Raw genomic sequence first — 12,510 nt, 5'->3', positions numbered from 1 at the left:
CAAAGTTATAACTAACATTGTCATGTTAAGTTAGGCGCGCTGACTAACTAATTTTTATTAATGACTAAAAAACAGTGATTAAACAGTGTTATTAAGTCTGTAAAACAGCGAGTAAAGGATAAGTGATAGTGAGGGCGCGTGGGATTTGATTCGTCTTTCCTTGTGGTGTCTCCTCCTCCATCGTAGAAAAAGATTTTAAAAAGGAGGGAGAGGAGGGCATAATAATCTTTTTCTTTCTTTTCCCTTCTTCATCTTCTTCTCACTTGATTGATTAGTACCAAACCCTTTAATCAATTAATCTGATTTATACATAGTCCCACTTTCAGTTGCAATCTGGGGAGGTTCTGTAGTGAAGAAGGTGGAGTGAGAGAGAGAAAAAAAAAGGAAAGGGATGAGGATATTGTGCGATGCGTGCGAGAACGCAGCTGCTATCGTCTTCTGCGCTGCCGATGAAGCTGCCCTTTGCCGCGCCTGCGATGAAAAAGTAAAAAGCCCCCCTTCCCTTCCCTTCCCTTCCCTTTTTTTTTCTTTTGGTTGTGTCTCTGATAGTGGTGGTGGTGGGTTCGTGAAAGATCGAGTCTTTCTTTGTTACCTGTGGATTTTTCTCAATTTGGTTCAGACCTGTGTTTCTTCTTCTTCATTTTGACTTTTGTCTCAACGAGTGATTTAAAACTATGCAACTTTTTTTTTTGTGCTTAGATGGTTACTTCTTTAGACTCTGTTGATCAAATTGCTTTTTCAAGTAGAATGGGTATTGGAAAAAAAAACGGAAATAGTTTTTGCATTGTTTCTCAATTTGGTGGAGATGAATTCATGTTTTACGAGTTTCAAAGTATTTGCTGCTCTACCATTTCAGTGATTACTCTCTCTCTCGTCCATTGCAGGGATATATGTGTTTTTGTTTCCTAAGTTTTTGCATTTAGCTTAACTACTTGTGGAGAAACACAAAAAATACTAATCAAAATTTGCGATTAATCTTTACTTACTTTACATGGGTAACACTTTATAGTCCTTCTCGAGAGTCCTTAGTTAACCTCTGAGTAGCCTTCCAATGGGCTTTGACTGAAAATGACTCTGTTATTATGTGTCTTCTTTCAGGTACATATGTGCAATAAGCTAGCTAGTCGGCATGTACGTGTAGGTTTAGCCGAACCAAGCAATGCCCCCTGCTGCGATATTTGCGAGAATGCTCCTGGTATCATCTATCTATCTTTACTCTCATTTTTCCCACTCAAATCTCTCATTCTTTTGCTCTCTTTGGCGTTGTGAGAAACAGCCTTCTTTTACTGCGAGATAGACGGTAGTTCGCTTTGTCTTCAATGTGACATGGTTGTACATGTTGGTGGCAAGCGAACACACGGCCGTTTTCTTTTGCTCAGACAGAGAATTGAGGTTTCTTCATTTCTTTTTTTTTATGTTTATGTTTCAGTTTCTCACACGCTAAAGAAACACAATCACTATCATCTTTTGTGTTTCATATGTAGTTTCCAGGGGACAAGCCTAAATCAAACAATACGAGAGACAATTTGCAAAACCAAAGACTCTCTGCAAATGCAAACGGTGAAGCTAATGGCAAGACTGATGACGAAATGATTGATCTCAACTCTAACCCTCAAAGACTACATGAGCCATCATCAAATAACCATGTACTTATTAATCTCTCTCTCTCTATGACTCTATATATATATAAAAATATATAATCATTTTTTTGTTTCTAAAATGAGCAGGGTATCGATGTAAATAACACGAACAATCACGAGACTCCAGGTGTTGTACCCTTTAAACGAGAGCCTGAGAAGTGATATAGGTGAGACTGATAATCTTCTGTAAAAAAAAATGGGAAGTTCACGTTTTCTTCCTTTTTTTGATTACGATGATTGTTTTTGCAGGGCCTGGTGGGTGTAAGTCATGTTTTTATTGCTGGAGAAAGAAGGCAGGTTCGTTGCCTTGTTTGTGCATTATCTCTTAGTTTAAAGGAAATAGCTCACACCAATGTATAAGCTAACATACCTGAAAATTCTGAACAATTTATTTATTTCCGCTTTCTTTCTTTATTTTTCTTTTTATAAAAATCCTTTCGAAAATAAAGTATATATTCACAAACTCTCCCTATCACAAAAAATATATACAACTTAGTACCAGGAATGGAACAAAACCCAAGTAGTATTCATATATGTCTTTCTATTTGTAGATTTCAAAATTATATTACTTTAAGATAATTGATGATGCATTATGTGGTTAGACTTAGAGCTGTGCAAATCAAACCAATTATGTAAGCAACCGATGGTAATATTCTTTAGAAATGATAATGAAGAGGTGGCGAAGTGGGATTCAAGTTTAAATGATGAAAGATTCAAGATAAGATAACTTCAATATATTAAAAGGAGTAGCTAATGCAAATTTAAGCAGAGAAAATATAAGTGTTTTTGACATATGATAATAACACAACCAAACTCAAAAAACAAATGTAAGTAAAACATTTGCTTCGTTGACCTCCTCTTCAACATTGTTGTCTTCAGTAGGTGTAGTCTTTGACGAACATACCCTCCTTAGCCCCATCAGACTCACCTTCTCCGGTGTATTTTCCGAGCTGAGCCAATGAATTGGCCTTGGCTCGAGCCAAGAGAGTGGTCTGAGCTGCGTTCACGTTCTCAGCTCTGCCTCCCCATGTCTTCAGACAAGTGTTCTGCAGAGCACGTGCGTAGGAGAAGGACACGTGCCACGGGTTTGGTGCCTGGTTCATCGCGTTCAGGTTCAAAGTTGCCTCCAACTCAGACTGTCCTCCGGACAAGAACTGCAAAAAGAAAAAGAAAAAACACAAACAACTTAACTTTTACCTCAAGCAAACCATGATCTAGGTTTTCCTCATCAAATAAAAAAAAAGTCATTTAAAAATCCAATAGAGCTTGCCATGATTCCAGGGACGGCTGGAGGGATTCTGTTGCGGAGGAGCTTAAGGGTGTAGGAGGCAACTTGTTCAGGAGTAGCTCTGTCCTTAGACTCGGCTCCGGGAGTCACCATGCTCGGCTTCAGGAGGATACCTTTGATTTGTACAAGATGTTGATTAATATTAATTAGGACATTGCAACTGGTATAAGATAAACAGCTCCATATACTAGTAACGAAAATACCTTCAAACATGACATTGTTCTGAGCAAGGTAAAAGAAAACCTCAGCCCAAACCTTCTCTGCCACTTCGTAAGTCCTGTCAATGTCGTGTTCTCCGTCCAACAATATCTCTGGCTCCACTATTGGAACCAATCCACTGTCCTGAAAAGGTTACAATCCTCCGCGTGTGAAATATCATCTTAAAAAGAATCCGATCTAACCTGTTGCTTGAAAGAGAAGCAATGTATTTTTACCTGTGAAATGGCAGCGTATCGAGCAAGTCCCCAGGCAGCTTCTTTCACAGCGAGAGCAGACGGACCGTTGGGAATGCTCACGACAGTACGCCTAAACCAAACCATCAAGGGTACAAAAGTCATTAACAAATTCAACCCGAGAGGAAACATTTTGAGGAGGAACAGAGGGTACACTACTCTATACCATTTGGCGAAACGAGCACCCTGTTGGTAGTAAGCAGCGGTACGAGAGGATAGACCATCGAGTCCTTGGCACCATGACTCATTGTTGGAGCCAACAAGTGGCACCAAACCCTAATTCCATAAATAGTTACAACTCGTTTAGAATATTCCTCTAATCAAGATTCAATCACCCCGTTTGGTGTATATATATAATAAGCATGCATTTAATTTTAGTGATACCTTGTCGACTTTGATACCGGGGACGATGTTCTGCTCGACGAGGACGTCGACCATTTTCTTGCCTTCGGTGGTAGACTGATACAGAGTCTCCTCGAACAGGATTGCACCTGAGATGTACTGTCCGAGTCCTGGTGCAGAGACCAGCAATGTCCTGTATGCTTGACGGTTTGCCTCAGTGTTCTCTAGCCCTATCGAGTCCAAACGCTTCCCACAAGTCGCGTTCGACTCGTCCATCGCCAAGATTCCGCGTCCCGGAGACGCAATTGTTTTCTGCTTCCCAACACCAAAACACGTAATCATATAAAGTTTCATTTTCATTTTTTTTTACAACTGTCAGATTTTGTTTGATCGAACTGTATTTGTAATTCGAGTTATTTTCTACTAATTTTTCTACACAATAACCAAAAAAGAAACTAAAATCTGTACTCGACTAATAAAACTCTGAATCGTGTTTTAGTATTGAACGTAACAACAGAGAGTAAAAGGTGAAAATAGAACATAATTAGTTAAATAGACATTCCAATTCAAAAGGTCAAAAGAACAAAGGTCCTTTATGAATCATGCAGATATGACACGTGGCAAAGAAGAGATTATGTGTGTGGGAGTACTAACCGCTGTCTTAACAAGCTCATCGGCATAGGAAGAAGCGGCACGGACGGTAAGGGAGGTGGCACGGTTGCTTAGGACAACGGCGGCGGAAGATGGCTGACGGAAGAGAACGCTTTGGCCCTTGACCCACTCAGATTTGTCCAACACTGGAGATGCCTTGAGGAGTGAGGTTGATGCCATCTTTTGTTAAATGTTATCTCTATTCTCTTCTCTCTGCCTTTGGTTTGTTTGAGAGACGCACAGTGAATGAGCTTATGATGACACCACACCACCTTATCTCTGAGGAGGAGTAACCTCACTCTCCCATCTTTTGGATTTATATTTCTCACTAGATCAGTTATCTGAGGTTCATGTAACCTTGCCAATTACACTCCGCCACGTGGACCGTAATCTTGTATTACTCACAATTCAAGAAAATGCCACGGAGTCGCTGCTCCTTTTATGCCATACCAGTCGTTACATGTTTTGCTTGTTTATTTTTTGTTTGCTTATACAGAAAATAATCGATACCAAAAAAGTAAAGATTCGTTCATGACAAGATTGTGGGAAAAAAATACATTTATGCTGTTAGCATGGACAAAAATATGTATAAAACCTTTATAGAATTAATATGTAGCATAGCACCGTAGACCATATATATCAGGTAATAATTAATGTATAATTTTTTTACAAAAAAAAAACTTATGTATAATTTTTGTTTTCTTGAATTGTATGTCTCTTGTATTACTACTTACTAGTCTATTCCCATGTTTTTTTAACAACTGTTTTATTTATATAAATGTTAAAATTACATACAAAATATTCAGAAACAATAAAACAACAAACATAAAATAATACAAATACCATAGAGTAGTTGAAGAAAATATACATGTTTTTTCTTCAAAAGTATTCTTTTTAACAGAGAAGAAACACTGTTAATTTTCTTATTACTAGTCTATTTCCCATGTTGTCATGATGTGGCTCTCAAAAACAAACGCTTCATATATATATTTCTAATAAAATATAGTGGTCACAACTTATGGATTTGCAAAACCGGTGATTTGATAAGGGAAGAAAAAATCACTAGGTCGATATCATTTTCAAATGAAATTAACCAATACCCCAAATCTTTCTGATCATATTTACTGAAAAGCCTCCTAATTCAAGCTCACAATGTATATGCAAAGCACGATTAAATTTCTAACCGGTGGCCATTAGAAAGTGAATAGAAAAAAATAGAAAAAAAATCAATAGGAACAAAATAAAAGTAATGGAAAGAAATGTTTATTACTATTGTTTCATTTCAATTTTGATAAGAATTTTTTTCTGTTATATGATTCTTAAAATTTAAAGAACGACAAAGAATCAAACACAACAAAAAAATTTCATAAACATTGTAATTTTTAAGGAATGAGTAGAATTGATTATTCCTCTTAATATCCTATATCACCCTTTAGACCCTAAATATCCCTTAATCTTCTTTTCTGTAATTCATTGTATGATATCAGTAATAAGTATATGCACATTCTGAATACAAAGTTAAAAGTATAAATAACTATATAAAAAATTATAAAACCTTAAAACAATAAAGATAATTGTGTCTTTAACTAGTATCATTAATAAAATAAGCAATAAAAATTTCAGATTTTTTTTAATTATCTATCTGCATCACATTCATACCCTAATCATAAACAAGCTGTTTTTGTTTGAAAAATCTTAAGACAGGCCAATCATACTAAACTTTTTGTTGGCATTAAAATAAGCCAAAAGACCAACAAAAGGTGCGTTGATGTAAGTCGTCGGTTCCGTCTCACTAGCATTGTTCCGTCCTCCAACGAATTTATCATCTACATTTGGCCCGCCGACCACCGCACCTACTAATATGCGACTATGTTTATTTATCGTGTCTTTCTCTGAATGTGGAGAGTGTAGTTGATGAATTAAAAATAATATATATATAATTTAAACAATATTTCTGAAAATATATTGATTTTGTATGTATTGATTTTTTACATTCCAGATACGGAAAAGGAATTGAAATCAAGAGAAGTTGGGATTGCTTTTAAAGTACGCAAAGACACCAACTAAAGGTGCATTTATGTACGTCGTTGGCTCGGTGTCGCTAGCATTTGTCCGTTTTCCAATGAATGTATCGTCTATGTTAGGCCCGCCAACAACCGCTCCTACTAGAATGTTGGGGTCTGGATTGGGTGATGCGAATATATTCCATCCTTGTAGGCACCCGATCGCATTCCTATGAACCTTAACAGACGGTATAGACGCCCCACGGTGGTGGATCTGTCGTGGGTACTGATCACCATACCCAACCATGTATGACAACTTCACTGGATTATCTCCCAAAATGTAGTCCACCTACCAAAAAAAAAAGAATATATAGATAAAACTTTACTGAATCTGTAAATACATAGTTTCCCCATTGGTCTGAAAAAGAAGCAAAATGATCTTGCTGTTTCACATATATAATTTTATGACCAGCTAAAATATTACCTGTTGTTTGACTATGCGACGAAGAGAATCCGGTGGAAACTGGTGGTTACCGCAATTAAGTTGTTGAGAGGATTTAGAGAGGTAATCCGCGTAGGTAAGGAGGAGGAAAGACAAAGCGGCCGTGTTCTGGAGCTGGCTACTGCCCGGTTTGTAGAGAAGACCGCCGGGTGTATAACTCATGTGTGGACCAGAGGTTTCCGGAAAAAATGCACACATCATTTCCTCTGCCGCATCTTTATATGCTGTTAACGCAGTTACGTCATTTTCAAATATTTCCTGTTCAGAGAAATTGATGATGATGTAAAGTTTATATATAGTTTACATATATTCTTCTTACACTCATGTAAGTAAATAAATAATATATCAATGGTTATGTCTTTTATATGATCGGTTCTACTTTGAACTTGAAGATCATTAGCGAGAGTTGGATCAAACCTTGGCAATGAGAACATTAACTCCCCCATATTTGTTGTCCCAGCCAAACTCCAAATAATTGAAATCTTGACCGAAAGCTTGACGATTGTTCACCAAATACTCTAGGTAATAATCTTTACCAGTCGCTCTTCTCAGCCATGCAGCTCCCCAGAGCAACTCATCCTATGTGAAAATAATATATACAGTTTATATGAAACTGAAACCGAGAGTAGACCTATTAAATTTTATTGTCATCACAATAAATATTCTGAAATGATCCAAGGTAATACCTCATATCCATTAACACTGCAGTAGAAAGGGCAAACGGCTTTGTTTACATTTGGATTATCAGTGTAACGACCTCGATGTGAATCTGCGTACTGAAATGTTTCAATGGCTTTATCCAGCAAGACTTCAGAATATTTAGGTCTTGATTGTTTGAATGCGATTGAAGCGGCTGCCAGAGCTGCAGCGATTTCACCCGCTAAATCGGAGGCTGGATCTGGTGCATTTAAGGCGAAAGCAGTTCGTGGCGTATCCATATCTTCAGGCCTTTCCCAACAGCTATGGTCAGCTTTTGTTTCACCTACCTATACCATATTAATTAATCCTAGAATGTTAGTCTGTACGTCGCATATATTTTCATCAAACTCTATGGTATGCTTATAAATAATATATATATAAGGAGAAGTGTGCACACAAAAAAAATATATATATAAGGAGAAGAAACTAATCAATAGAATTTGATTACTTCTAGTCTTCTACTCACTGTCAGTGATGATATACAATTCAATTCTGTCATCATAATATACCTTGGAGTTCTATAATGTTTCCTTCAGATTTCAAAATATTATATATGCATGGTTATATATACTATGAAGGTATATCATCAAGATCTTAGTAAGTGCAATTTCTACGTAATATACACTATTCCCAACCAGATTTTAAAACAAAAAGTACATATTTTCATCGATTTCTTTTCTTTTTTTACTTTGAAATTACTAAAATGATGATAACGCACGACAAAAATGGGGACAACCAAATTCTTGATAGCTGTATCATACAGCCTGTATGCATGTTACTGTATACGTGAACTTAATATAAAGAGATTAAATTTTTGCGCAAACACAAAAAGATATGATAGTGTTATGATGTCTATAGATGTTGAAAAACAAATTCCTGATTACAGTAGATAAAACGACGATGCGTGGTGGTTTATTTGTACGTACTTGGACGAAAATGCGACTAGGGAGTTGTGAGACAGTCTTAAGGAGATAATCAGTAGCCCACTTGAGAGCTATGTGATTGTGTCCCAAATCATTATGAGACATGTAACTTCGGAAGTCGATGGAGCTCCAAGCAAGCATCGTGGCCGTAAAAGCCATTGGAAAATGAAACTTAATGTTGTCTCCGGCGTCGTAGTAACCACCAACGAGGTCGGTGTTGAGGTTTTTGCCGTCGTTGAGTGCAGAGTTACCACGCCAGTTCATCCTTTGTTGTTTGGGAAGACGACCCGACCGTTGACCCTCGAAGAAGAGGATTGACTTTCTCAGAGCATCGGAATAATCGTGAGGGATGGCGGTTGGTAATAGGAGAAGTGCGAAAACGGTTAAAATGAAAAAAGATGGTTTCATCTTCGAAAAAGAAATTAAAACTAAGGGCTTTGTGAGATTTTTTTCTTCTTGGCATTTAGTTTTGAGGGTTTACGGTTCGTATTTATGGAGCTATAATACGACAAGGTTGGTAGGGATTCTCAAAATAAGTTCTAACTAATATAATATCACATTTTAAAATATTCGGTTTGTATAATTAATTCCTAATAACTTCTAAGTTTTTTTTTTGAGAAAAGATATGTAAGTTGGTTAATTCGGCAAGTCACCGATACGTATTTGGTTGGTAATGACCCATCCATGCACGCATATATTAAAACTTTCACAGTTTCTTACATTTAGTTATGTACAAGAAATTTTAGTTACAAAAAAAAGTTATGTACAAGAAATCTTCTGATAATTATCTTAATAATTTTGTATACACCTTAATTTTACATAAATATCTTTGAATTTATTCACTTTATCATATTTTCTAATTCCAGCAACTTGTATAAAAAGAATAGTATTCTAGTATTGGCAAATTTTGATATAATATATTACTTTTAGATTTGGCAAATCTGATACAAGAGAATTATGAGGCTGAATACAGAAATAAATTCAGAATATTTTGATGAATTGAATGAGATGCAATTTTCCCTGGAAGGCCTATTCAAAGAAAAAAAAACTATTCATTTACAGTGTCATTGTTCTGTTTTTTTGTCAACCATTGTTCTGTTATATAAGACAGACCATGCCCTTTTATTTCTCTATTAATTTTATTTTATCGTTTTTATTTTTTGTTAAGTGTGTAAATATCATTGATATTTTATTTTATCGATTTATTTTTTTTATATTTTACTCTAGAATCACATGTTTGCTCGTTTATATCACATCAGTTTTTAAACATCTTTAATCCTATTCTATTTTTCTTCTAAAATAGAGTGAAATAGAATATGGAGTAAGTAATTCTCCGACTCAATTTCATATCTCACTCCAAATGAAGTTTATTTTATAAATAGAATAATTTATTTTTTGTTTGTTAATTAATGCATTATGAAATGAGATATAAGATTATGTTAGATCAATTTTACTCTTTTTTATTCCACTTCGAAAAAGAAAAAGAATTTTATATTGGAGATGCTCTTAGTTTACACAATTATAACATTATATATATTTTTGAAATATCCTATTTCAAGCATATCCAAACTTTGTTTACCAATATCTTTTAAAAAACAGTACTCAAATCATAATTAAATATACATTACATTTATTATAACTAACGCTATTATTAGTTTTAGTTGCGGGGTTTCTTTCGATTATTCTCCTCCTATCTTATGGCATTCAATTACAATTTGTTGACTTTAATTGTATCAATGAATCATTTCTACAATCATATACCAATAAATTAAATGGAATGATCATAACCAAATCAGTACGGACACACAACATACCAAATCAAGTTGATGTTATTGTAGTTTTTTTTTCTTTTGGTCCACATGCTGAAGTTAGTATTCAACGTGTACATATGTGTACCCCGAGATGCAAAATAATTAAAACTGAAAAAAAAATAATTTATAAAAAATAGAAGTGTATATTCTCTTCTATATAAAAAAATATATGTTCCAGGTAAAGGATAAATGTATAAACAAAGAGTGATGTAACGACCTCTGAATCAAAGTTGACAAACTCTATAATCAATACACTAATAAGATATATACTTGTTGGTGTATTATTGAAATTCTCATTATCCATTGGTTACAATTATGGTCAACAAAATTTTATGTTGTTGGTTGGTCTCCAGAAAAGTAATAGAAAAATTGCGTAACTAAAACTATGGATAGTAATTGGGTTGCCTTTTATGTTTTACTACTACGAAGTAGGACGAGCAGATATGATGTTAAATTGATTTATTGTAGGCATTAGAAATTTAGATTGCATATGGGATATGGGCCATGCATATGATGTTACAAATTTGATGTTTGTACGTATTGTAGACTGGACCGTATCAGAAAAGAGCAAGTGGACGCATTACCGAACTTAACCGTAATTAGTTACTACACATGACAGGCGTGTCTCGCTTAGTTAATGGGTCACGAAAAGGCTTTTGAAGCCCATTTACAACTGCTGAGTTGTTTTGTGAGTGTGTTAAGAGGATGTGTGTCACAGAGGTTCTTTCGCCGCACGCCAGATTTGTCGAACTGCTGACAGTTTACTTGTCGGAAAATTGGTTGTCGTCGACTTGAAGGAAGTAGGTACTGACGGTGTAAGAATGCAGTTTGGTTAATTTTTGGGTTTAGTTAGTTGTGAGAATCGTTGTTAGGGTTTAAGCGCAACTTAAGGAGAGTGATATTCATGTTTTTTTGTTCAAAAGTGGAGGAGGATGGTTCCGTGCTTCTTTCAATTTAGACACACTTTGCATCTCCTATTCACATCAATTGAATGATACCTCTCTTTTTTTTTTTGTTGCTAAGATAATGAGTTTGGAGAGGAGTAGGAATCCGATGGACAGAAAGATTGCTTCTGATCGTTTTTCTTACCGTGATGATCCTTACCGGAGAGATTCTCGTCGGACTTTCAGGTTTTTCTCTCATCTCCATTAAGATCGAAAAATTGGCATTTCTCTTAGAAGAAGGAAATCAAATTGGTTTTTTTTTTAACTGATATGCTTCTTCCTTTGGCTACATTAACAGCCAAAGTAATATGTGCAAGAATTGTAAGCAACCTGGTCATTTTGCTCGAGAGTGTCCCAATGTCTCTATCTGCCACAACTGTGGCCTTCCTGGGTAAACCCTATTCTTTCTCTCTACTTCTCAATCTTACGCTCTTTGCATCACGTTGTTTTAAGTTGTTTTTAGATTGTCATAGTGAAGTTATTGCTACATTTTTTATACACTAATCTTCATGGTACATTAATGTAATAACTTAATAATATATCCCTGTCTTTTTATTTTTGTTTCTAATAAAAAAACTTGGCAGGCACATTTTATCAGAATGCTCCGCGAAGTCGCTGTGTTGGAACTGCCGTGAACCAGGTCACATGTCTAATAGCTGCACCAACGAAGGCATTTGTCACAGCTGCGGTATTGCCGGACACCAAGCTAAAGACTGCACAGGTCGCCACCTCCCTCCTGGAGACCTCAGACTCTGCAACAACTGTTACAAGCAAGGTCACTTCTCTGCTGACTGCACTAACGAGAAAGCCTGCAACAACTGCAGGAAGACCGGTCATTTTGCTCGTGACTGCAGAGACGATCCCGTTTGTAATCACTGTAACCTAGCTGGTCACCTTGCTATCAAATGCCCTAAAACCCATGTGTTACCACGAGGGATCAGATCCCAAATCAGGGAGGAGGTGGTGGTTTGCAGGAACTGCCGGCAAGTGGGTCATATGAGCAGAGACTGCAGGGCTAGGCTGATGATATGTCGAAACTGTGGTGGAAGGGGACACATTGCTTATGAATGCCCTTCTGGGAGATTAGTGAACCATCACTACCCCTTTAGGTACTAAGTAGCTTATGCAGTGTTCTCAGAGTTGATTTATGCTTTTGTTATGACTCCTTTCTGTCTCAGTTTCTTAAACCTCGACCCATCCGGTTAAGCCTAGACCGGCCATGATCATGAAATTACTTTTAAAAATAGGAAAATCC

At 36.2% G+C, this 12,510-nt stretch overlaps 4 protein-coding genes across 7 annotated transcripts; 2 read left to right on the top strand and 2 right to left on the bottom strand.

Annotated features, from left to right (window-relative positions):
• The first annotated feature begins 50 nt into the window (after positions 1–50).
• On the top strand, positions 51–4,513 carry LOC108854724 (B-box zinc finger protein 19). 2 transcript variants are annotated; one of them, XR_008944762.1, is made up of 7 exons: positions 51–484; positions 1,099–1,195; positions 1,277–1,392; positions 1,485–1,646; positions 1,728–1,807; positions 1,890–1,937; positions 4,331–4,513. XR_008944762.1 is itself a non-coding variant. In XM_018628351.2 (6 exons), the coding sequence occupies exons 1-5, from the start codon at positions 392–394 to the stop codon at positions 1,800–1,802; spliced, it is 543 nt and encodes a 180-aa protein (XP_018483853.1). In that variant the 5' UTR covers positions 51–391; the 3' UTR covers positions 1,803–1,807; positions 1,890–2,051. The 2 variants fall into 2 exon arrangements, 1 of the variants encoding a protein (XP_018483853.1); XM_018628351.2 differs by lacking the exon at positions 4,331–4,513 and having other exon boundaries at positions 1,890–2,051.
• LOC108854721 (fructose-bisphosphate aldolase 2, chloroplastic) lies at positions 2,360–4,663 on the bottom strand. The gene is made up of 7 exons (XM_018628347.2): positions 4,377–4,663; positions 3,765–4,034; positions 3,547–3,656; positions 3,363–3,453; positions 3,132–3,270; positions 2,911–3,041; positions 2,360–2,794 (listed from the first exon to the last, which is right to left on the bottom strand). The coding sequence occupies exons 1-7, from the start codon at positions 4,551–4,553 to the stop codon at positions 2,516–2,518; spliced, it is 1,197 nt and encodes a 398-aa protein (XP_018483849.1). The 5' UTR covers positions 4,554–4,663; the 3' UTR covers positions 2,360–2,515.
• A 1,696-nt stretch (positions 4,664–6,359) lies between these two features.
• Positions 6,360–8,943, bottom strand: LOC108854720 (endoglucanase 23-like). Its single transcript, XM_018628346.2, has 5 exons — positions 8,504–8,943; positions 7,565–7,864; positions 7,296–7,457; positions 6,861–7,136; positions 6,360–6,725 (listed from the first exon to the last, which is right to left on the bottom strand). Exons 1-5 carry the CDS (start codon positions 8,906–8,908, stop codon positions 6,393–6,395), a joined length of 1,476 nt encoding a protein of 491 aa, XP_018483848.1. The 5' UTR covers positions 8,909–8,943; the 3' UTR covers positions 6,360–6,392.
• A 2,082-nt stretch (positions 8,944–11,025) lies between these two features.
• Positions 11,026–12,477, top strand: LOC108854723 (zinc finger protein GIS2). Of its 3 annotated transcripts, none has more exons than XM_018628348.2 (4): positions 11,026–11,115; positions 11,335–11,441; positions 11,554–11,646; positions 11,840–12,476. In XM_018628348.2, the coding sequence occupies exons 2-4, from the start codon at positions 11,338–11,340 to the stop codon at positions 12,369–12,371; spliced, it is 729 nt and encodes a 242-aa protein (XP_018483850.1). In that variant the 5' UTR covers positions 11,026–11,115; positions 11,335–11,337; the 3' UTR covers positions 12,372–12,476. The 3 variants fall into 3 exon arrangements, with proteins under 3 accessions (XP_018483850.1, XP_018483851.1, XP_018483852.1); XM_018628349.2 differs by having other exon boundaries at positions 11,035–11,111; positions 11,840–12,477; XM_018628350.2 differs by having other exon boundaries at positions 11,043–11,126; positions 11,840–12,477.
• Positions 12,478–12,510: the final 33 nt, after the last annotated feature.

Source organism: Raphanus sativus, chromosome 4, assembly GCF_000801105.2.
Source record: "Raphanus sativus cultivar WK10039 chromosome 4, ASM80110v3, whole genome shotgun sequence".
Taxonomy (NCBI): domain Eukaryota; kingdom Viridiplantae; phylum Streptophyta; class Magnoliopsida; order Brassicales; family Brassicaceae; genus Raphanus; species Raphanus sativus.
The sequence above is the reverse complement of the archived record's forward strand: the minus strand, read 5'-3'. Positions and strand labels throughout refer to the sequence as shown.